Source organism: Dermacentor variabilis, chromosome 8 (assembly GCF_050947875.1).
Source record: "Dermacentor variabilis isolate Ectoservices chromosome 8, ASM5094787v1, whole genome shotgun sequence".
NCBI lineage: Eukaryota > Metazoa > Arthropoda > Arachnida > Ixodida > Ixodidae > Dermacentor > Dermacentor variabilis.
The window spans coordinates 137,647,655-137,671,761 of NC_134575.1; the positions used below are offsets into that span (position 1 = coordinate 137,647,655).

Sequence of the window (24,107 nt, forward strand, 5' to 3'; positions counted from 1 at the left end):
TGCAGCAGCTTGGTTCCACTTCTCAAACCTAGTAAATCACCGTTAGATTACTCTTCGTACCACCCCATCACTCTGGCCAGTTGCATAGGGAAAATAATGAAAAATAATGGTGAGAATGATTTTGACGCGCCTGGAATGGTACGTCGAAAATTACAACGTGTACCCAAATGCTACGGCTGGCTTCCGGCGTGGGCGCTCATCTACGGCTAATGTCGTCAATTTGGTCACGTTTGTTTAACATCAAAAACGTCTGAAACAACTCACTGCGGCATTCATCCTTGACATAAAAGGCGCCTATGATAATATAGCACATTATGCCATTACAGGCGTTCTGATTGAAGCCGGAATCGGTGACCGCACTTTTCAGTGGCTCTACCGTTATTTGACCGACAGGCATTTCTTCGTGATGAGCGAGGATGGCGCCACGACTCAGCACCAAACGTTCCGTGGAGTACCGCAAGGCGGAGTGTTGAGCCCGACGCGATTCAACCTAGTGCTTGTTGGCCTCGTCGGATGCTTGCCAAACACAGTTCATGTATCAATCTATCCAGACGACATCTGCATTTGGGCGTCTGCTGTAACACGACTGCAGGTACGAGTACGGCTACAAAAGGCAGCAGCGTTAGCATTACTTTACTTGCGAAAACAGAAGTTAGAGCCCTCTTCAGGGAAATGCTGCCTTGTTACATTCACTCGGAAGGCAATGAAGCATTACTCTGTAAGTGTCAATGGGCAAGCAGTTGCGAATGCACGGAAACACCGTTTCTTAGGGGTAATTATCGACCGCGACCTATCATGGAGCCCGCACGTTTCATACATAAGGAAGAGACAATAATAAATCTCGCAGTTCTCGGCGGAAAGTCATGGGGCACATCGTTGTGGTCAATGCTGCAGCTTTATAACACCTTGTTCCTCGGTTTCGCAAGATACATCCTCTATGTGCTTGGTAACACCTGGAAAACAAACATGCGTGTACTCCAGGGACTACGAGCTCAAGACCAGGACGTGTGCTGGTCTCGCGAGGTGTGCGTCTACAGCTGCAATGATTTTCATAGCTCGAGATCACCCAATATTAACGTACTTGGCAACCGACGCTCTCAGGCCGCATATTCGGCACGTCGCTCGACTACCTTCTCACAATTTTGCCGCTCTACTCGTAGAAAGACCACACGCAACTTTCAGTCGTACAATTGTTGCCAATCGTACTTCATTGCCATTGAACACAAGCCTGCAGCAAAACCATCCTCACTTTATGGTATCTGCACAGACCTGAAATACTCCTGACCATCCCAGGAATCATATAGAAGCTAACATGTCATCGTTTGCCCTGAAGCAGGCCACAATAAATCTTTTACACGAGGTGCGCAGCAGCCGCGTACGCGTTTACGTTGATGGCTAAGTCACATCTGCAAGCTCAGCTACTGCTTTGGTGATACCAACAAGATCCGTCAAAATGCAGCTAAAAACGTGGCATGTATCATCAGCGACAGCTGTTGAAATGGTAGCCCTGAGTGCGGCTCTTCGTTTCATTCAGTAGAAAGCAACCCATGCATGGTCAGTCTTCTGTGATTCCAAGGCAGCCCTACAGAGTGTACTCTCAGCACTGCGCCATGGATCACATGAGGAGCTCGTCGCAGAGATAAGGGAAGTCCACCATCGCATAGCTGACGAAGGACACGATGTATTATATCAGTGGTTGCCTAGTCACTGTGGCATACATGGCAATGATCGAGCGGACGCAGCTGCCCATCTGCCCAGACGGCGTCAGCTACGTTGCTATTCGTGTTTCGAGCCAACGCAGCGAAAAACATTCCGCAATTGCGCGTGACCTGAAATTAGCTCAATGGAATTCATCCGAGTTTACAAGTGCGCGCCTTCATACCCTGGACCCTCCGAATTCCGCCCGAGCTTCCACGACGTGACTCCACCCTTCTAGTCCGTCTATGGCTTGGAGTAGCATTTTTAAATGCGAATTCTTTTCTCATCGGAATGGCCAGCAGTTCACTTTGTGACATCTGCGGGTGTAATGAAACAATCGAGCACCTTCTTTGTCAGTGCTATCGTTTCAACCCGCAAAGAGCAGTCCTCTCAGCCACCCTAGACAAACTGGACAAGCACCCAATGACAGAAAACAAGATCCTTAGAAACTGGCCTACGCGAGCATCAGCGTGATCCGCTATGAAAGCGCTGCTGCAGTACTTAAAAACATGGAACTTTCTGACGAATTGTGACTGTACACTGTATGATGTAGGATTGTACGGTGACATAGCGTAACATAGGAATGCCTTTGTGGGCTGCGTGACAGTGCCTACAGAAACAGTTCATGTGCAAATGCGTGTGTGTGTTTGTGTTTCTTTTCTTTCTGAATTGAAAAAATATTTTCACCCTTCTCTCTCTCACCTATCGCATCCTCTTGCCCCTCCCCCAGTACAGGGTAGCCAACCGGAGATAATCTCTGGTTAACCTCCCTGTCTTTCATTTGCCTCTCTCTCTCTCTCTCTCTCTCTCTCTCTCTCTCTCTATATATATATATATATATATATATATATATATATATATATATATATATATATATATATATTTGTTTATTTATTTATTTATTTATTTATCCTAAAACAAAGCCTGACATATACTGGCTGTCGCTAAACGGTGCAATTTATATACTTTCTAGCGACAGACACCGTCAGGCAGGTACTTCTCTCAATTACCTAAAATGACTGTACATTACATTTCTACATATTGTAATTATCAATCAAACGTTCCGTAATCAATTACGTATCACTTCATCATTTAAAAGAAATAACAAAGAAAAAGTAATCATTTTGATTGTATTGTCTGTAACACAAGAGTGTCAATACTGCGAATGCGTCAGCGGAAGCTGTTACTTCTTTTTATTCGCTCATTAGATCGACAAATCTATAGAGGGCGATTAGGCTTCCTCGTTAAGAGTGGAATGCCATAGTATTCAAAGAACCCCCTGACTGCTCCTCACGCTTCCCGGCATTTCCAGCCTATGCAAGCATAATATTTACACGCAAACGCTGGCGGCGAACGCTATGCATGAAGGCGACATTTCTATAAGTAACCAGCCCCTTCCGTTGGCTGATCCCCGAAGTAGTCCATAGTCATGCCAAAATAATTAAATCGTTTTCAGGTTTCAGTCATTGTTTCGCACTTTTATTGTTTGAGTCTGAAAAGATTTACCAGAAAAGCCATGCGCTGTCGGTGTTTTTTTTTATGACATTTCTTTGTTAATTGGTCATTCTCAAAATTCCGAGGAGTAACCTTTTCAAAAATGCAACACAAGGTATGGGCAACTTTATTGAAAGTATGGTATGGCAATGAAACATGCATATAAGCCTGTCATATAACAAGACATACCATACACACATACCTAATCATATACGAAAATTTTCTCTTCCGAACAACTTTGCCGACGCCACCACCGACACCGGATTTTCTTCGACACGGGGCTCTTAACGGTACCTTGTTAATAAAAACTTGCTGGGCAAAGATAGCAAAGCAGATGCTCTTCCGGCAGATGCCACATAAACTCTAATTCTTACCTAAATACTTGTAATAGCGTTTCCTCTCATATTTTCTTAATTCGGATCATGCGTTAAATATTACAGACATGGCGTGCCAATGTGGTAAACTATCACTATTCATATGAATCTATTCATAAAACCGCATTCATGATCGCAGACTTTCACAAATTAAGCTCTGCCTTGACACATTTTAGCTCATCCAAGAATAACAAACTACAGCTTCATCCAGGGCCCGTGATATGAAACAATTGCAAGTTTTTTGCATTGTACTCAAGCTGCTTGCTTTGCGTACTAACAATACGCCGAGGTTACATGGTGAGACACAGCTCGTGAGATTTCTACTGCATAGCAAGGACTGCGCCCAGACAGATACGCGGCTTGTCACAGCTCTGGCACGATTATGAATACCGGCAGCTACGTTGCAGATGTAGGATCACAATGATGCATTAGATAAGACCGAAGAAAGACTGTCAGTGGTTTTTCGATGGCAAATGGAAAGACTAATAGATTCAACGCCACGTATGCTGTGAGCACTGCTGCTGCTGTTTTTCTTCTTGACACGGTTTTGTTGTTAGTGAGTTTATCGCCTGTAGCAGTCATTCACCACGCAAATATTTACACTTTTTATTATGCAGGGAAAGTACCAGGCACAGAATAAGTGTGACAGGGAATTTCAGCAATTCTGCCTGTGAACTGATTTATTGCAATAAGAGCATTTCGTGACTGTGAAGACCACCATTTTGATTTTGGGTGTAAAACATTTTTCTCATATATTTGACTTTCTCGCTACGCGGCAAAAGACAAAAATCCAGCGTCTATGGCGTTGTTGAATGACAGTGGAGGCGCAGTCTTACAATGTTGACTTATTATTGTCTCTTAAACTCAACACCGAAGGACAAACGGGAATCATGACAATAAAGCAAGCTGCACTTGGCCAATTTTCACCTGGGGTTACCACAAACTAATATGTTGGAAATGCAAATATTTTGATTAATTGATAGATGATAAGATAGAAAGACCCTTTGAAAAAATATCTTAAATTTCAAATTATAAACCTTAGCCAATTGCTTCTGAAATACCGTCTAAACACGTCCCATAAAGTAAAGGATATACCATGATACCATTCCTAAAAATATACTCTTAGTTAATGTTTTGTAGAAGAGTATATTATCGACAATGACAGTTCAATTGGTTTGATGATATTGAAAAAAAAAGAGCCACTGAAACCATTCCTTTTTGTATTCCAATTTTACGGATATGATCCATGCAGTGCAACGCGCAATGATGCAGAAAAATGAAGTTACAGTGAAGGAAGGAATGGTGACAACATTTGTGAAATCAGGAACGTTCTGTTGTCCTACGAGACGCAGCCGATGGGGTCACTAGAATAAAGATCCTTGAAGATACATTTCTGGAATGGTTATCATTTCTAAATATAAATCCTAGTGGAGAATTTTCGGTAAGCTAAGGTAAATAAATGTTTTCGTATTATTGAAAAAATTGCGACCTAAAGAAAGAAGCATGGTGTTTGTTTTATAATTGTGCACGTGGTGTAAGTACCAACGTTACATTGGTATTTATATAGGCGGATATGCACTTGTATGAGGTAAAAGATGCAACGGGAACTTGTTAGGATAGTAAATATATAACGGAAATTGACGTTCTGCCCAAATCACCGTACATTTATGTTATTTACTTACATTACTACGGAACTCTATCAATAAATCACAAAGTCCTAATTAAATTCAAGATTTTTAGTGTTGTCGTGAATAACTCATTAAAAATAAATCACGCAACCAGCAAGAGTGTGGTTGGGAGATGTTAACAATGAAACTAAGTTGATGGTCAAAGTAAAGCAAAGTAGCAACTCTTCTATTGATGCTTGAGGCACAATAGAGGGAACCTTAATCAATGATAAGCCATATTTAATTACAGAAACAAAGATGTGATAGCGGTCATTATAAACACGCAGTGTATTTAGCAGATCACTGTGATGGTTTAAAACAGCTTGAAATGAAGCAGTGGATTGAACATATTGTCGAATGCCCTGCTCAAAGCTTACGGCGAACTTGAGCAGAGTCAACATAGGATGCGCAAAGTGTAATACAGTATAACTTATGACAAAAGTATTAGCCAGGTCATAGATAATTTTTTTTTCTTTAAGAACGTTCCTTCTCAGGTAATAAATGTTTCGAGCCAAGAACATTAACGAGATTTTTAGAGCAAGAATAAAGAAAATGAAAATATATTTAGAAATTTTCAAGCTATAGTTGGAAATTGTCACATCCTATGAAAAGAAAACTGTTTCTTCGTTAAAGAAATTCTGATCTCATCTGCGTTTTATTGTACCCAACTTTCCTTCTGTTCAAGCCTCCGCCATGTCAAAGTGCAATAGGAAAATTGCATTAGTTAAAGGAACGTCATGCCCGTCGTCGCTTGGTAAAAAGCTTATGCAATATGTTTTTGTACGAGGTGTTTCAAAAAGAGTGAACTGAAAATTTCAATGAGTCAGCATTCCTTGGCAAATACCCTCGCCCCGTCACGCGGAACGTGTAATGCCTTGTATTTGTAAAAAAACCGTAATTTGCAAAGACATTTACTCGTTATAATAGTGTAAATGTCGATGATTTCTAGCTTTATTAGCGATAAGGAGCAATTCAACCAAAACATAATGCAAAAATAGAATACCCCAAGAGATATGTGGGGCTGCTTTGAAACTGCATGGGCAAGCATATAGTAGGGGTAGGCAAACTGAAGTTTGAGGGTTGGTCAATTGAAAATTTGATGTAGGGTAAACTTGAAATTGGGAGGTGGACCTACTTGAAAATTGGGGGTGTGCCAGCATGACATCTGCAAGTGGGCTAACTTCAAGTTCGCGGGTGGACCAACTTCAAGTTTGTGGGTGAGCCATCCGAAATTTTCTACTGGGTCAAGTTGAATCACAGAGTGGGCGAACGTGAAATTTGAGGGTGTGCCTACTTCACTTTGGGTGTGAGCCAACTTGAAATAGGGCACGGGCGTACTGAAATTTAGGGGTTGGCCAACTGGAAGACGGCATGAGATGATCACCAACAATTTGCAGCTGTCCGCGAGAAATTGTGGTATAGGGGATCCGTTATAGCTGCAACGCGTGTAAAAATGGGCAGTAAAAGCTGATTTTTGTCCAAAACATGAGCTAGAACTTGCCGGCTCGAACCCCTGCCCTGTGGCGCCGACCGCCATATATTGCCATGCCATGTGAGACGTCATGTGCTGCGTGGAACCGAGTTATCGTCTGCTACAAAATCAGCCACCGTACCACGTGAGGTAGGAGCATAGCTTTCGTTTCTTGCCGTATTTGCTCCAAATATTACGTGCCATGTCTTGGGCACCGCCAAGTTCGCGTGAAGGAGCAAGCAGTGAATCTTTTAGCGGCAAAGGCAGTGATGGCGTTGTATACGCTCGGCATTTTAACATCAACCCATTGTGTCCTGCTTAGCTGCTGAAATACTGCCTCTAAGTTTTGCTCGCACCGCCTGGCGCGCTCAAATGTTGGAGTCGATGGACGAAGACAGCATAGTAAACGTAGTCAACATAGATGGCGACTTTGGTGTTGCGCGAAATTCTGGTCATGCGTTTTCGCACTGTAGAGTACTATAGCTTCATTTCCTCATATTTCATACGCGCAGCGCTGCCTAGCCAGCGGTTCATGGGAGACGAAGTCTCGCGCTACTTCGCTCAATGCAAATTGCTATGCGCGTACGTTGCTTGCTCGCATGCGTTCCATGAAGGCATGTGTCTGTGATCCGTACAAACAAAAACTACGATTTTATTAGGCTGTCATGCGTGCGTACTTGTTATGAGTGCGGCACCTATAAACAAATGCCCGCGCACGCATATCCGCGGCACAAGTATTTTCTACAATATACGCTTTGGCTGAATCTTTACTTGTACTTGATCTATTGCACCTGATATCAGTAAAAAAATAGCAAGGCTGACATTTCGCCAGGGCACTGCTTGCTGGATGGGTCGGTGCTTGAACACGGTCTGCACCGCGTCTGGCCGCTGCCTCAGCTTTTTGACGGGTATCCCAAACTCGGCGAGCAGACGCAATTCGGCGTTGTAGCTGTCTGGCTTGAAGTGTGCCGAGAACAAAACAAAAGCGTCAAATGAGCACCAGTTTTTTCTGGCCACATTCACCTTGCAAGTCTTACGCTTGACGAGCTGTTTGGGATCCTAAAGAACGATACGGAGCATTCCTTGCTCCGGCGCTTTCTGCGATCCAACCTCATCTGCCGTTTCATTTGTTCATAGCACTTTAGGAATTCTCGCCAATCCCCGGTAAAAAGCGGTTTCACCTGACCACCAGCATGTGGGTTCGGCTCTCTTCTTCCCTATAACCAGGCCAATAACCCGGGCTACTCTTCGCTTCGGCATTACTTTTATAGCTGTGTTAGCTCAGCGTAGCATGCCGTACTGCTGCCAATATATCTTGTTCACTGATTACTCGCACTAAACTAATGAGCGGTTATCGTGATCAAAACACAACTAATGCCGATTTAACCGAGTAAATGAAATGTAGCAAATTATGATTCAGTTTGAAGCACTAAGTGGGTAATCAAATCAGTTTCTTAATACTAAAAACAAATAGGCTCTGTTTCACTCAAGCTAACGTAAATCCATTCCATGGTAAGGTTACTAAGAAAGTCTAAACACAGGCAGTTTTGTTGCCGGAAGAATTTCGCATTGTCTATTTTATTAAACGATGTAGTGCGATGAACGCAATGATAGTGTTTGGTGACCTTATGTTCCTGTATAACTTATAATTTAAGGTTTCACGTACCAACACCATGATAGGAATACGAAACATGAAGTAGTGGATATTATAAACAAATTTTAGAACCCCCAGTTTTTTAAGCCGTAAGCAAACACGATACACGGGCGCTTTTGCATATCGCCCGCACAGAAATGCTGCCGCCGCTGTCGCCATTCGATCCAGTTTCTCGGGCTTCACAGCGCAACGCCATACCCCCTGCGCCGCCATGATAGGTACCTTATATTCCTCGCAACTGTCAGCTAAGGAGACGTCCAGATACAATAGATTGAGATGACATCTGTTTTATTGCGTATCATGATACGGCGAGTTGATCGACAAATACGATTTAAAATAAGAAACACCTTGTCCAATACAGCAGGAGAATTCGCCGTTTAAGCGCATTGTGTGCTCGGTTGATAGCTATCTTGCGAAGTAGCATGTCAAATGGTCCATTGGTAACAATAGTAACAGTAGGTATGCGGCCAACCCATCCGCTTCCACTGTTCCCCATGCGCAGTACGTAGAAAGGTGGCGCAAAATGAGGTGACCAATTCCTAAGCCTATACTAAAAGAAGGATAACAAGCAGTACGGGACCGACCGGCATACACCCGACCAGCGAGCATTGCAGGTGACTTAACTTGACCAAAAATGAGAATTTGCGCGACTCATCCTTTAACCACGCATGCACACGGAGCCGTCACCCCCAAGCTGCCTATAACAGCATTAACGCATTAGCTATACCGTGCCAAGCATCGCGAAGAAATTAAGCGCATTCTCTCGGAAAGAAAACTGTGGACGATGTGCGTAGTATTACATGACAGTTGGTGATATTCGAACATAAAGACAATGCATATGTACATTTCTCTGCTCGTACTCCTCTTGCGTATATATATATATATATATATATATATATATATATATATATATATATATATTATAACTATCGCATACACCCATGCACATCCGCACCACGTCTACCGCCATATTGACATGGACAGTTGTTTATCTTTCCCAGATGACCGCTTTTCATGGGCTGACAAATGGTAAACGTTATCGCTCTACGTAGGCCGTGGCTGCATGTGTCAGGAGTATTCCGAGTGTTATCAATGGTTCTATCCGCTGTCTCTTGTCACCTAACATCGTGAAACCTGATTGTATGCGTTAGGTAAATTGTGTAGTACTTTCTGGAAGGCACGCGGGCACCTGTCATTACGCTCGAACCTTCGACGAGTCATATTTTATTGCCGACGCGTTTTTCCCGCTGACCCGATTTTCGATGATCGCGGACTGTATTCACTGCTATCTTTTTTATTTGAGAGTAACCACTTTTCTGGGCAAAGCTTCGCCCAATAAAACGTTTGTTCCTTGATTCACAGGCTTCTCTACCATGTTTTTCACTGCCACTACAACGTGTCATATGGCGGAGGTGCTTGGCTGTGTAACGGAAGTTCCATGCAAGCCCAAACCGTGAGGACATTTTCAACGTCGCCACAAGCCATCTAGCAGGCCGCAGGCTGCGAACATTACCACCGGAGCAAGTACCACCGGAGATTTCGAGGAAGATCCAGGCCAACACCTCCCGTGTTACCATGACAGCATCCATGTCTCCAATTGTCTTTCAACAACCCAGAGAGCCACAAGTATTTGGCGGATCATCGGCGAAGAGCCAGTAGTCAAGCGGAAGACGTAATAAAGGGCCGCCACGTTCAATAACGTGATATCGGAGGACAACTTGGGTCATGCGTATTTCTGCCTGAAAGATGCAACGAAGACCTGGTTTGAGAACCGGTAATCAACCCTGTCCACATGGCACCTGTTTCGAAAGTGCTTCCGGCAGACCTTTATGAACTTCATGTGCAAGAAAAATGCAGATGCTTTGCTACAATAGGATATAAAGTTGGGCGAGTTGGTGCAGTAAAATATTATTGGTTTGTAGCGCGAAGTGACACACACTGATTAGAAGCACTCGTCCTGTCTTCTTCCAGTGTGTGTGTGTGTTACTACGCGCTACAAACCAAGGAGACTTTTCAACAAGCCCGAGTGCAGCTCCCGGACAAGAACTTTGCCATTTACACGGAAGAGGGGACCCATCTGTGCCGCCACGCCGATCCGAATATGTCCCAGATGAAACTTCGTTTCCTTATGCGGGGAATAAAGCAAGAACTCTTCGCTGGATTATTTGGAAGCACGCCTAATACAGTTACGGACTTCTAAATGGAGGACTCCGCCATTGAGGAGACGCCAGGGGTGCGCAGTACGAAATGTCGCCATGAGAGTGCTTACGCATAAGTACGAAGTCTGCGTACTTGGCTCCGATGGGCCCCACGAAACCATCAAGGCTGTCGTGAGCGAAGAACTGCGTAAATTTCTAGTAGCGTCACTGCCAGAAGTGGCTTCGATCACCGACATTGCGAAAACAGAAATTCAGCGGTTACTGGATGTAATGTGCAGCCCGAATCGCAGCAGCCCCAGCCTTGAATTACGACCTACGCCACCATCGTCTTCCCGCAGCTTCCTCTTCAGCGCCTGCGCCAGGGTCCGGTAACGCCGCGGTTCCGTCGCCAGCAACCACCAATGCAGCCGCCACGTGCCCGTGCAACGCCCTGGAGACATGTATGGTGAGCTCGCCACCACCACCCTCTTTTCTCTTTTCCGAGAAGCGGGCCTTGTCTACAGCCGATACCCTTACCATGAGAGAGGACTAGAAGGCTTCGCCGTACGAGCCGCGTCCACTGCTAGGCGATTGACTACGACACATCGCCGACTAATCTGCGCGATGCAGTGGCGGCCCCGACTTCCTTCGCGTTCGCCGTTACCAGGAGGCCCTCTGTCGCCGCGATACCGACAGCCAGTGGAAACAGTACCGCCTTTGGAAAGAGGACCAGCCTGTGGCTGGTCTTTAAGCACATATCCGGAAAACTAAAGGCTGTAACCCATGGATGCGTTGTTACTGTTCGTAGAAATGCCGAAGGTACTCCGCAGCCGACAAAGACGCTGAAGAGACATTGGCGCTGTAGAGACGACACTACACCACCCGAACGAAGCGTCGAATACAAGAAAATGCCGCTTAAAGAAGGCCTGACTGCCCAACGTAACATCACTAGAACAACGCGACGCAATCGTGACCCGAGGCCGTGCACCAGCTATAACGCAAGACAAAGGACCACCAACCTCGACGTGCTTCTCGATGGCCAGGATGCCACCGCTCTTAGAGACAGTGCAGCTAATTCCGCCGTCATTTTCCGCCACCAAGTTGAAGGAAGGGATAACTGCCTGGGATGGCCATCAATATCGGACTGCAGGAGGACACCTCATAACACCGACTGGAACCTGCTTGGAGAACTAAAGTTCATGACTGGACCTGCCCTGAAAGGTTCGTTGTCCACCTAGTGTGCTCGCGAGATGTAATTCTCAGCGTGGATTCCCTGACCAAAAAAGGCTCAATCATCGACCTGAAATTCAAGTCGATAATGCTATACGTGGACATTGTGGTAACGCTGGAGAGCTCTTTGAGTTACCGTGCCTTCAGTGTCAACATACGAGAACAACTCCATCGTCGTGGTTACTGACTACGTTACTCGCTACGCCGCAATGAAAGCCATATCCGAAGGTTCTGTAAAATCTTCGTTGAGCAAATCCTTGTCCGACATAGTGGCCAGGAGTTCTGATCGCCGACAGAGGAACTGCATTTGCGGCGGAGCTTAAGCTATCCTGCAATGCAGCCAGACAAGTCACCGCAGGAGAACCGCCTAGAACCTGCTGACTAATGACCTTACATAGGGTCTGCATCAGACCCTCGCGGACATGTTATCCATATACATAGACGTCGAACACAAGACTTCGAATGCAGTCCTTCCCTGCATAGTCCTTGTTTACAATACACCGTGCAAGAAACAACAGAGATAACGCCGTTCAAACTGGCTCACACAAGGAACCTGACGACTACTCTCGACACCGTGCTGCCACACGTTATCGACGAAGAGAATCGTGACATTGCCGCCTGTCTGCAGCGCGTCAAAGAAGCATCAAAACTGGCCCTCTTGCGCATCTTGCGCCTGCAAAGGAAGGACAGTCAAAGCTACAATGTTCGACGACGCTATGTGGAATACCAGGCCAGCGACCATGTTGGGTTTGGATCCCGATACGCCGACGACGACGAAATGAGAAAATTTTACAATCCTATTTTGGACCCCACAAGATTATCCGACGTATTGGCTCACAGGACTATGCGGTCGTGCCAGACGGCAGTTCGCCAACACAGCGGAACCACACCAGTTTTTTTTTTCTTTCGCTTTGTCCTCTGCTACCTTCAACACTAGTCAAGGAGGGAAAGTGTTTAAGGTCCGAAGTCGGCGCCCCTCGATGAGTCGAGTGCGCGGTCGCAGCGCGAAGGAAGAGCCGTTGTCCGATAAAGTGACGCTTTATTCAAACGCCGCGGCGTCCGTCCGAGTCCAAGGCCAAGGCTCCGCTCTCTCCACACAACCAAACATGATTTTTCAAACCCTCAATAGCACAAAAGAGTCGCGAAGCAGCCAATCACACATACGAGTCCACATCATTATAACCAATAGCCAAACCACCTTCGTGCCGCACACGGCGTTGGTGGATACAATGACACTCCTTACAACACGCCAGGGGATTGGATTTCTCAAAGACACGTATCATCTCCCTCTCCCCTAGGTTGGGCTGCGAGTATCGGCCCCTGATGTCCTCCCCTTTTCACTTGCAAGTGGCCGCTATGCAAGCCGCCCCCCCCCCCAAGAATGTTTCCATGAAACCACGGCTTTTTGACTGCATATCTGCCGGACAGTGGGCTGCCCTGTCAGTACTGAGAAAACTGTCTCCCGTGCCGCTGTGGGCCGGTTCGCTTGAAATGTAATCGCTATTAATGGGACCCGATGTCGATCGCACACAAAAGCATCCATCGGTCGTAGCCGGCTAAGTGGTGGTAAAGCTACCGCTGTTTTCACAGGCATTTTCAGAAGGCGCGCGCGCGGACATCAAACCGGCTGAGCAGTGTTGCGTCGCCCAATTTCCGTGACCGAGAGGGTCGACAGGACACTTGGGAAGCGCGTGCGCATTAGCGGTGGCGGTGACCTCAAGCACCCCCTACCTTTCATCTTGACGCCCGTCTCCCCGAACGCTCCCCTTGAATTCGGGCCGTCTACCCTTTTGCTCCTAGTGAGGGTGCAGATCTACTGCCTTTTCTATGGCGCAGTCACTAATTCGTTTTCTCTCCACGCGTGGGTGTTTCCCGCGTCCCCTCTTCGCGGAACCTACCTGTGTGCTTCGTTTCCGGTTATTGGCCGATACAGCAGACTGTGAACTCTTCCTGCGCTTTGCTGTAGTCGCCTAAACTGGGCCACCAAACAACAACAAGGTCAACTCCCTAACCTCAAACTGAATCCTCCCCTCTCAAGAGTGTTGCTGGACACTGGATGCTCACGTAACATCATAAAAAAACTTTTAAAAACTCGCACAAAAATAAATCAAGCCAGTCCCGCACACGGGACCAATCTACATTTCATACACAAAATAATAACCTCTTGTAATAATGGCGAAGAGAAACACGTCACTGTGCTTACAATACAGTAGAATTCACACTCACGTTAGTAAACAAAAGTCTCGCCATCCTACCAACACAAAAACAATTGTGACACACTCCGCGCTGCAATCGACAGTATTAATAATTTCGCGTAGGCTTGACTCCTCTAAAACAAGGCACATGAACAGGGCAGAGTCCCAATTGTCCTGTCGTATAGTGTCTCTCGCGGTCACCAGTCCGCACCCTGATTGTCCTAACACGCGAGACCCACTCTGTGCGCCCGAGGTCCCCCAGAGCACACTCAACGGTAACGACGAGATCAGTGTCAGCTATACCCTAAGCTCAATGCGTCACACCAGCAAATGAGTGACTATTTGACACGCCACACAAGACATTTCGACATTATACACAAAAAATATTCATCTTTTAAAGCTACCTTAAAACGACACTTAACACTTGTCTCCGACCATGCGAGAACAAATCCTGCACCGTGATTCAATATACGCACTAATTCATGGCTAAAGATCAACTAATATACGCGTTTGAGTCAAACATACCAACCTATTGACTAAACAAATATAGAACACACCCCCAATGATCATCCGAGACGCGAAAGTCCATCAGCAACCTTGTTCAGCGCACCTTTAATGTGAACAATTTCTATGTCGTACTTTTGGATCGCCGATGCCCAACGCGTCAGCCTAGGACTGGAGGGAGCCGCGCGAGTCGGGCAAGTCAGCGGATCATGGTCAGTCGTTATTTTGCTCTTTGTGCCGAATAGCCATGTACCCAAATAGTCTAGCGCCCACACAATTGCAAACGCCTCCCGCTCAATTGTGGACCACTTTTGTTGCGATGGGCTCAACTCTTAACTAAGAAATGCAACTGGGCGCTCGTTTTTCACCAAATTTTGGGAGAGGCAAGCGTCAAGGCAAGCGTCAACTGCCGTTTCCGATGTATCCGTGGCCAAACAAAAACCTTTGCCGGGGTCTGGGGCTGCCAACTCAGGAATAGACGCAAGGGCCTTTTTAACTGAGTCGAACGCAACTTGTGCCTCTGAGTTGTACGGCAGTGTGTTCGGAACCCTTTTGTTTGTCAGCCCTGTCAGTGGCAATACGAGTCTTGAATAGCTAGGCACATAGTCTCGATAGTAGTTGAGAAGCCCGAGGATACTTCTCAGTTCACGTTTTGGCTTGGGTGGTCTCAGCTGCAGGATAGCGCATACTTTCTCGGGGTCTGGAGCATGTACACCTGATTCCACTACGTGTCCGAGATACTTAACCTGCGGCTTGGCAAATCTGCATTTTACCGGGTTTACCGTAAGGCGTGTATCCTGAATTGCTCGTAATACGGCTTGCAAGTGGTGCATGGGGCCTTGCCATGTCTAAGAAAATACGGCTATGTCGTGAACGTATGCACAAGCATACTGACGATGAGTGCAGAGCAACTCGTTGACTTCTCGCTGGAATGTTGCCGCAGAACTGCGTAGTCCGTACGGCATAACCTTCTACGCTTACAAGCCGCTGGGTGTTGCGAACGCTGTCAGCCTTGGCGATTCTTGATCAAGCGGTATTTGCCAATACCCGCCAGTCATATCTAAAAGTGATATGTACTTTGCTCTAGCTGTAGAGTACAAGAGCTTGGTCACATTTCCCGTGGGAAATTTGTCAGGTTCTGTGACGGCGTTTAAGTTGCTCGAATCTACACATATTCTGAGTGATCCGTCCTGTTTGGCCACACACACCACAGGATGGGCAAACGCGCTCTATACTGGGTAGATAAAGTCGCAGGCCAGCAACTCTTGCATTTGCCTTACCACTTTCGCCCTCAAGGCCATTGGCACCTTATACATAAGTGGACGTGTCTGCTTAGTACCGGGTGATAATATAATTTTATGCTCACCAAACTTACTGCGACTAGGCCGGTCCGACATCAACTCTCTATGCTCATCCAGAATCACGCTGAGTTCTTGCCTCAGGCCAAGACTTAGGTCACTTGTCTGTGCAGCTACATGAATTTGGCCACATGGCTTGGTAGCGTGCGGTGTCATCTCGACGTTCCCGAACTCTGCGTTGGCCTTGAATACCACATTTACATTAATAGCTCGCGCGTAATGCTGTCGGAGCTTATTAGCATGGACAAGCCTCTCAGCACCCGCAGTATCCACTACAACTTAACTGTTGGTCCGCGTCCTTTCGTTCATGACTACGGGTCCTTACCACTTGGTTGCAGCTTGCTGACACCCTCACTTTGCATGACGAGGACCTGATCCCTTGGCGAAGACTGTTTCCGGGTGGAGCGCAGGTTACACTTCTTTTATTTATATTATTTGTTTATAAATACTGCGATCTCAAACAAGATCTTAGCAGCGTGGTACACGAGTAAGTATACAAAACAAAATAAATACAAGAATGGGTAACTGCACTAAAAAAATTCTTCACACCAGCGCTTCACACAAGCACAAAAAAGAGGCGCAAAAACAAGCGCTTCAACATTACTTCAGCAAACTTTCCCAATCATACAGCATGTGTGTAAAGTTTCTGCATTTCGCCGCGACGCCCGTTTACAATTTTTGAAGCCTTGCTCATCTGTTCTCGGAGCGCCTTTAGATACACTGCTGCTGGTTTGCTTAGCTCTATCGGAGGGGTCCACTCACCAGTCCCCGATTTAGGAAGTATGCTGAGGGGCCCATGTGGTGCGCGACCATACATTAGTCCGAATGGTGACTTCCCAGTGATGTCATGCACCACTTCGCGATACGCCCACAGCAAGCAAGGTACGTAGCGGTCCCAATCTCTTCTGTGCGTTCGTATTACGTGACGCAGCATACCTTCGAGAGTACCGTTCCAGCGTTCAACGATACCGTTACTTTGCGGGTGGTCAGGCGTCGCCAACCTCATTTTTACACCTAATCTATCCATCAGCTTCGTGGTTAATTTAGCGGCGAAATTTGTCCCTTGGTCACTACAAATCAGTTCTGGCGTTCCCCATCGACTAAACACCTCTATTAAAGCTTGACAAGTTCCCTTGGCTGTTGAACCTCACATTGGAATCACTTCTGCCCATCGAATACAAATATCCACTACACTTAAAGCATATTTATAACGCCGTGACGAAGCTGGCTCTAGGGGGCCTATGCAGTCAAGGTAAATTACCTCAAAATGTGTCTGCAATCTGTTCAGGGCCGTTATGGGCACTCGATCAGTTTTCAACTTACGTGCATGAACTTGACACCCATGACAACTCTGACTGTGGCGCTTCACATCACACACCAATGATGGCCAAAAGAAGGACCCTTTATTCTGCTTTTTTGTCTTTTTTTCTGAGAAGTGACCGCCGCAAGGACTGTCGTGCTCTAACTCTAACACTTCGGCTCGGCGCAACTTTGGGACTACCAACTGGAGGCAGTGTTTCCCATCTAATTTCTCCCTGTGATAAAGCAATGGACCATTGATTACCACGCCCTGCGATCCCTGTTTCGCCTGGCGCCAAGCATTGGCCAGTGACTCACCTTCTTCCTTCTCTTTCGCGAAAGAACTTTCGGTGATTGGCTGAAGTTGCTCGCTTTCGCCTATATTATCCGCTCCTAGAGCATCCCGACAATCTGATTGCTGCTGCTCCTCAATTGACGTGGGATTAGTAGCTCGCGGCTAAAATGATTGTGCGCCCTCTCTTCCCTCTTCTTCATCTCCTAATGAGGTGCTTGCGCCACTCTCAGTGTCAGTCGCCTGGCGCTCATTGCTCGATGGTTCCTCAAATGCGCGCTGCACGGCGTTAGCGTTACGGGTAGAGCGTCCGGACACCTGTTCTTGCTCTTTCATCAGGGAATAATGTTCCGGTCCGTATTCCTTTACTTTAAAGTCTATACCCCAATTACATTCCTGCCGATCATTCAGTAGATCTTGCCGGCAGTGACGAAGGCATTCGTAATCTTCCGGAATGAGTAAATATGATGCGCTGATATTTAAATTAAATTAAATTATGGGGTTTTAAGTGCCAAAAGCACTTTCTGATTATGAGGCACGCCGTAGTGGAGGACTCCGGAAATTTCGACCACCTGGGGTTCTTTAACGTGCACATAAATCTAAGTACACGGGTGTTTTCGCATTTCGCCCCCATCGAAATGCGGCCGCCGTGGCCGGGATTCGATCCCGCGACCTTGTACTCAGCAGCCTAACACCATAGCCACTGAGCAGCCACGGCAGGTGCGCCGGTAGTTAACTGATCAGTTACTGCACAAAGCAATGGTACACGCCGAGTAGCGCTCCCCGAGGAGCACGGGAGACCGAGAGGCACATACATTAGGTGCGCGGTGACTGAAAATCACCAGTTAACTTTATTATGCCGCTGCTCTGACCCAAAATCTCAGCCGGCACCACATGCGCTCTTATCACCGCGATATCTGCACCTGAATCAATGCGCGCAACGCAGCGTTTATCTCCCCCTAAAATCACGATTCCCGGGTCACCCGTCACTGGGTAGCTCACAAAGGTGAGCTAAACAGTGACGGGTCGCGGTTGTGTGGCAGGGCTCTTAACTGACTTCCTAATTCTGGGGAGCTAGGCGCGAAACTTCAGCTTTCTTGGCAGTAGTGTCATGTGAATAGTCACAATCTCTTTTGAAGTGACCCTGCTGTCCACATCCAAAACATATACCACAGAATTAGAGCTGAAGCTCGACCCAGGGGCCTGTTTCGCTTGCAGCCTATAATTATGGTTCCCTGATGCAGTGTCTCGGTAATTGCCTTGCCTACTAACTTCCAGGCTTTCTTCGAAATTTGCGGCTAACTATGCTATGTGTTTGGCTTTGAACAAGCCCTTTACTTCCTGCTGGGTGACCAGTGAGCGGAGATCACTTGGCACTAACTGATTTAGCCTATCAGCTACGAGCGATTCCTGCAGATCTCAAACGACAACCTCTCTACTTCGGGGGTAGTACGTGAAGATTGTCTCCAGGCGTGCCGCAACTTAGCTCCAAGACACATCTGCTTCCCTCTTGATTTCGAGAAACATCCTGCGGTACTCACTTGGAGTCATCCGCCGTTTCTTCGACACTCTAGATTTTAGGTCTGAGTAACGCATTACACCAGCCTCTAATTGACTGGCAACGAATGTTCGTATCTTGTCATTTAGGAAAGGTAATATAGTCATGCCCTGTATTTCATCACGTACACGCAATGTCGCAAAAAGAGCGTCCACGTTGTTGAACCAGGCCCAGGAGCTCATTGGCTATCATTGGCTCGTTAGTGGGCATGGGGCAAGGACTGCTTTCAACTCTTTCGCGTGTCGTGCCATTCCGGTGCGCTGATTCCTGTTCTCCGGTTCCTGTGACGAGGAACTCGGCGACCTCATCTTCTCCAGCTCTAGTTTGAGCTTTAATGCCTCTATCTCAAGCATCAATTCGCGGGTGCGATGCAATTCATTCACACTTTCAACTTTAATCGCGTTTCCATCTGAACCTGCCATCTCCCAGAGTGTGACTGAACGCAAGTGGATTCACTGAAAGGGACTTCGAGAGTGCACAAAATAAGCCTCATCTTGTCGTGATGCGTCGCCCAGTGCTGCTGTCAGCTGCGTCAGTCTTGTCTCCCAGGCTCGTCGTGATGTAGTCCTTCGGGGCTCCAAATGCTCCACCGGACCACCCCTGGCGCTGCCTTGCTCACTCGCGTCGACGTTCCTTGCTGCCTTCCTCCTTATGCAGAACACCACAGCACCTCCTTTGTCACTCAACGAAGTTCTTCGGGTCTGCCCGCGTTCCTTGACGCACGGCAGCTCTCGTCCCGCTCAGCTCCTGTCTCGCAAATGTTGTCTGGCAGGCTCGTACGGGTTGCCAGCACTGCTTTTCACAGCGTACCAGCAGGTCCAAGTTGCAGCGAGCGTCCAGTCAGCTTCACCGGTCTTACGCACCTTCCTCGCTGCGGGCTGTCCGATCCTAGGGTCGACTGAACCAGTTAATTTGCTCTTCCTTTTGTCCTCTGGTAGCTTCAACACTATTTAAGGAGGGAAGGTGTTTAAGGTCCATAGTCGGCGCCCCTCGATGATTCGAGTGCCCGGTGGCCGCAGCGTGAAGGAAAAGCCATTGTCCGATAAAGTGACGCTTTATTCAAACGCCGAGGCGTCTGTCCGAGTCCAAGCCCGAAACTCCGCTCTCTCCACACAACCAAACATCCCTTTTTAAGTCCTCAGTTGCACAAAGGAGTCGCAAAGCAGCAAAATCACACATGCGAGTTAGATAATTGTAACCAATAGTATAACCATCTTCCTGCCGCACACGGCATTGGGGAAAACAGTGGCACTCTTTACAACACGATAGGGGATAGGATTTCTCATAGACACGTGTCATCTCCCTCTCCCCTACGTTGAGCTCCGAATATCGGCCCCTGATGTCCTCCCCCATTTCATTTGCAAGCAGCCGCCTTGCAAGCTGCGAGAATGTTTCCATGAAACCACGTCTTATTGACTGCATATCTGCCCAAAAGTGGGCTGCCCTGCAGCTATGGGCCGGTTCGCTTGAAATCCAAACACCATTATCGGGATCCAATGGTGATCGCACGCAAAAGCATCCATAGCTCGTACCTGGCTAAGCAGTGGTGAAGCTACCGTTGCTTTCACAGGCATTCTCAGGAGGCGCACGAGGATGCCAAACATCAAACCGGTTGGGCAGTGTCGCGTCGCCCAATTTCCGTGACCGAGACTGTCGACGGGACATTTGGGAAGCGCATGGGCATTAGCGGTGGCGGTCACCTCAAGCACCCCCTACTTTTCATCTTCACGCCCGTCTCCCCGAACGCTCCCCTTCAGCTCGGGCCGTCTACCCTTTTGTTCCGAGCGAGGGTGCGAATCTAGTGCCTCTTCTACGGCGCAGCCACCAATTCGATTTCTTTCGCTCGTGGGCGTTTCCCGTGTCCACTCTTCGCGGAACTAACCTGCGTCCTTCGTTACCGGTTATTGGCCCATACAGCAGCGCGTGAACTCGTCCTGTGATTTGCTGTAGTCGCCTAAACTGGGCCACCAAACAACAGCAAGGTCAACTCCCTAACCTCAAGCTGACTACACCCGCATTGAAGTCGTCCACTTGGTGCACCTTGAACATTTCTACGCCTACTAAGAAACTTTGGGCTGTCTTTCTTTGTTTCTCTGTTGTTGTTTTTTCTTTACTAGAAGTGCTTTTGTTTTTCGCCCTTGTGTGTGTGTTTACAGCATCGGGACGGTGTTTTTAAGGAGGGGGGCATTGACACTTCTACTTCCTTATCTTTCACGGATCACCGCTTTTCTCCGACTAAAAATGTGAAACGTCATCGTTAGGCGCAAGCCATGCCTGTATGTATCGCAAGTGTCTCGAATGTTATTGATAGTTCCGTTCGTTGCTCGTCTCCACCGAACCTTGTGTAATCTGAGTGTATGCTGCATGGGTATTGTGTACTACTTTCTGGAAGGCACGCGGGCACCAGTGATTACTCTATAAACTTGGATGAGTCATATATAAAAGCCGACGTGCTTGACGCGCTTATGAAATTTTCAACGATCACCGAACGTGCTCACCGTTCTCGTTGTGCTTTGCGTGTAGCCTGTTTTCTAGGCACAGATTTGCGAATGCATGAGCTACTTTTGTGACTCCCACTTTTTCCTACAGTGTTTTCACCGCCACTACAACGTGACAATATGACTTGCGTCACTACAAATAAGACAGATTAGCGTATCGGTCACACGCTAATCTCGGGCAGCTCCCATTCAGGGACGTACCGCCTAATTATTTTTATTACACGAAGTCTTGGTTACCATTGCGTGGTGTAACGTTCAACGAGTTATGGTACGGCGTCATTGACAGTTTCTTTCAAATAAATTAGGGTTTTAATTTACAAAACTACGATCAGATTTTGAGGCACACCGTATTCGATGATTCCGGAATAATTTGGAGCAGATGGGGTTCTTTAACTTGCACCTAAGTCTATGTACACGGCGTTTTCGTATTTCGCGCCATGTGAATGCGGCATCTGTGGCTGGGATTTGATCCCGCGACCTCGTGCTTAGCCGCCCAACGCCATAGCCAGGAAAGTTTGTTTAACTCAATTGTACCATTGTGTGCTAAGGAATTCATCTGATGGCACCTCTTCCATCGGACAGCCTTGTAAAAGCAACACCTAATCAAAGGAAAGCAGAATTATTTTATTTCCGAAGTGCAGAATGCACGGGAAAGGAACTTTTAGAGCGTTAGTATTCTTAGGTTACACCAGGCACGTTTCCGGGGAAATATGTCTATGTGTGTCTATGCTTGTATTTAACCGTTTTTCCGCCTACACTGGTCAATCGGGGGGTGCGTAGCGCCTTAGGCTGTAGTGTAAAGGTAACATCGTTAGAAACTAACTATCAGACTTAGTTCGGTAACAGCCTGTGTCAATGTGTATATACGTGCTGCTCTTCAACGAACCTGTTTCACGCCGTAACATGCAGAACTGGGTAGGTACCACTTCGCGAATAAGCTCCCTCACGCCGACTTGGAGTACTCGTGTGCCATGCGGTATGCGCTGGTCTTCAAAAAAACATTTTGATGCCAAGCTGGGCCATTGGGCATGTACCACTTAGTGCGTGCTTCTCTTCAATGAACATCTTTCACGCCAGTTTTGGTAATTAGGTATAAACCACTGAGAATGTGTCAGTTTACAATGGCTGACGCTGAACGGAATCGGACCTACGTCACAAGGGTTCCGCAAGTACAGCAACCCGGTGCATTAGTAGGCTGCGACGCAAATGCACTGGATACGAGCCGCTTTTCACAGAACGCCTTCCACACAACGCTTCAGCGAGCTGCGTCATGAATGCCCCGGGTATGTGTCGCCCTTCAATGAACCTCTCGCCAACTTCAGTCACGGAGTATGCGCCATTGAGTGCGCGACAAGGGAGCGAATGTTTCTCAGCGTTCGCAGACACCAGTACACCACCCTTCTTGCATCACAGGCTGCGCGAACTTCTCGGAAGTGCCACCAGATGGCACAGCGTACCGACACAGAAGCGGGATTGAGGAGCCCGTTTGCAGCATGGCGTGTTTAACAACGTTCGCACGCACCGGGGCGCCATGCATATTGAAGGTCAAGGCAGGCTTCATGACGGCGGCGCTAGATGACGCTGATTGTTTTTAGGAGTAGAGAGGACGGTGCATGCGGTATAGACAGAGCCGTAGTCGCGGAGACAAAGAGGTGCCTTGAATGCTGGCGAGTGGCACTTGCGGATGGACCCCAATTACTGCTTATCAGTGTAGCGCAATCTCCCCTTTTCTTTTTCTTTTGGTGTTCTTTCCTTGTCCTACCTGCGCCTGCTTTGCTCAATAGGTAGGCAATAGAGCGTCATTCTGGCTTGGGCGTGGTTGCCACGTCCACCCGATACAAAGAGTTGGCCACAATATCATCATCATCATCGATGGCCTATCACATGGCCTATACATAACTCGTTTCGACGGTGCCCATACCTTGTGTCGCTGTCTTAAACCTATGCTAACCCATTACCGTCGGCAGTCATGGTGCGATCAGTTATGCCGCAATTTTTTTTTTGCCTTGAAGCACTCATCAGTCTTCATGGACATTTACCTTCGCATTTAACGTAGCGGCGTCTAATATAACAAAAGTAGAAATAAGAAAATGAGCATTCAGGTTTCCTTACAGCATATTTTGATTAACGTCTTAGGTTATAACGCTTACAATATTGAATAAAAGCATCTTTTATTATTTCACCAGATCCTTCACCTTGCCGTCCTCATAGAGGTACAAAACAATGCAATGGAGCGAACTCAGGCTGGCACTACAATTGGAAATTCAGGTTTTGCTATTTAAATGACAAGGCACATTGTGGAGTTCAACCAAATTATTTTCCAACTTGTGAAGCTTGTAACCAAAAATGCAACGGTGAGTGCAACCCCAATTTTTGTTTCTTGTACCTACAGAATTTTCTATACAACATAATTCCATCGAAACGTATAGATCCACGAAATCCTTCCCGCAGAATTAAACACGGATTCTTCCGGCACAAATTATTATAGTGTATTTCTCGCTATGGCTCAACACCACTACTGTTTATTTGGTGTGGTGCTCCATAATATGGTTCTATTGTGTGAACAGAACCACAACCGATCTTCGCGATTGCCAATAATCCTCGACAACCTCAATATTCTCGATGATCAGGTTGCGTCGCTCGTATCTGTAAGCAACAGAACGTTAAATTTGCTGAA

At 47.0% G+C, this 24,107-nt stretch overlaps 1 protein-coding gene across 1 annotated transcript in view; it reads left to right on the top strand.

Annotated features, from left to right (window-relative positions):
• The window catches only part of LOC142591298 (uncharacterized), a 99,395-nt gene that overhangs the window by 47,965 nt on the left and 27,323 nt on the right, over nucleotides 1–24,107 (top strand). The window contains exon 4 of the mRNA XM_075703625.1: nucleotides 23,617–23,784. Within this exon, the coding sequence (XP_075559740.1) occupies nucleotides 23,617–23,784 (168 nt within the window). The remainder of the gene's footprint in view (nucleotides 1–23,616; nucleotides 23,785–24,107) is intronic.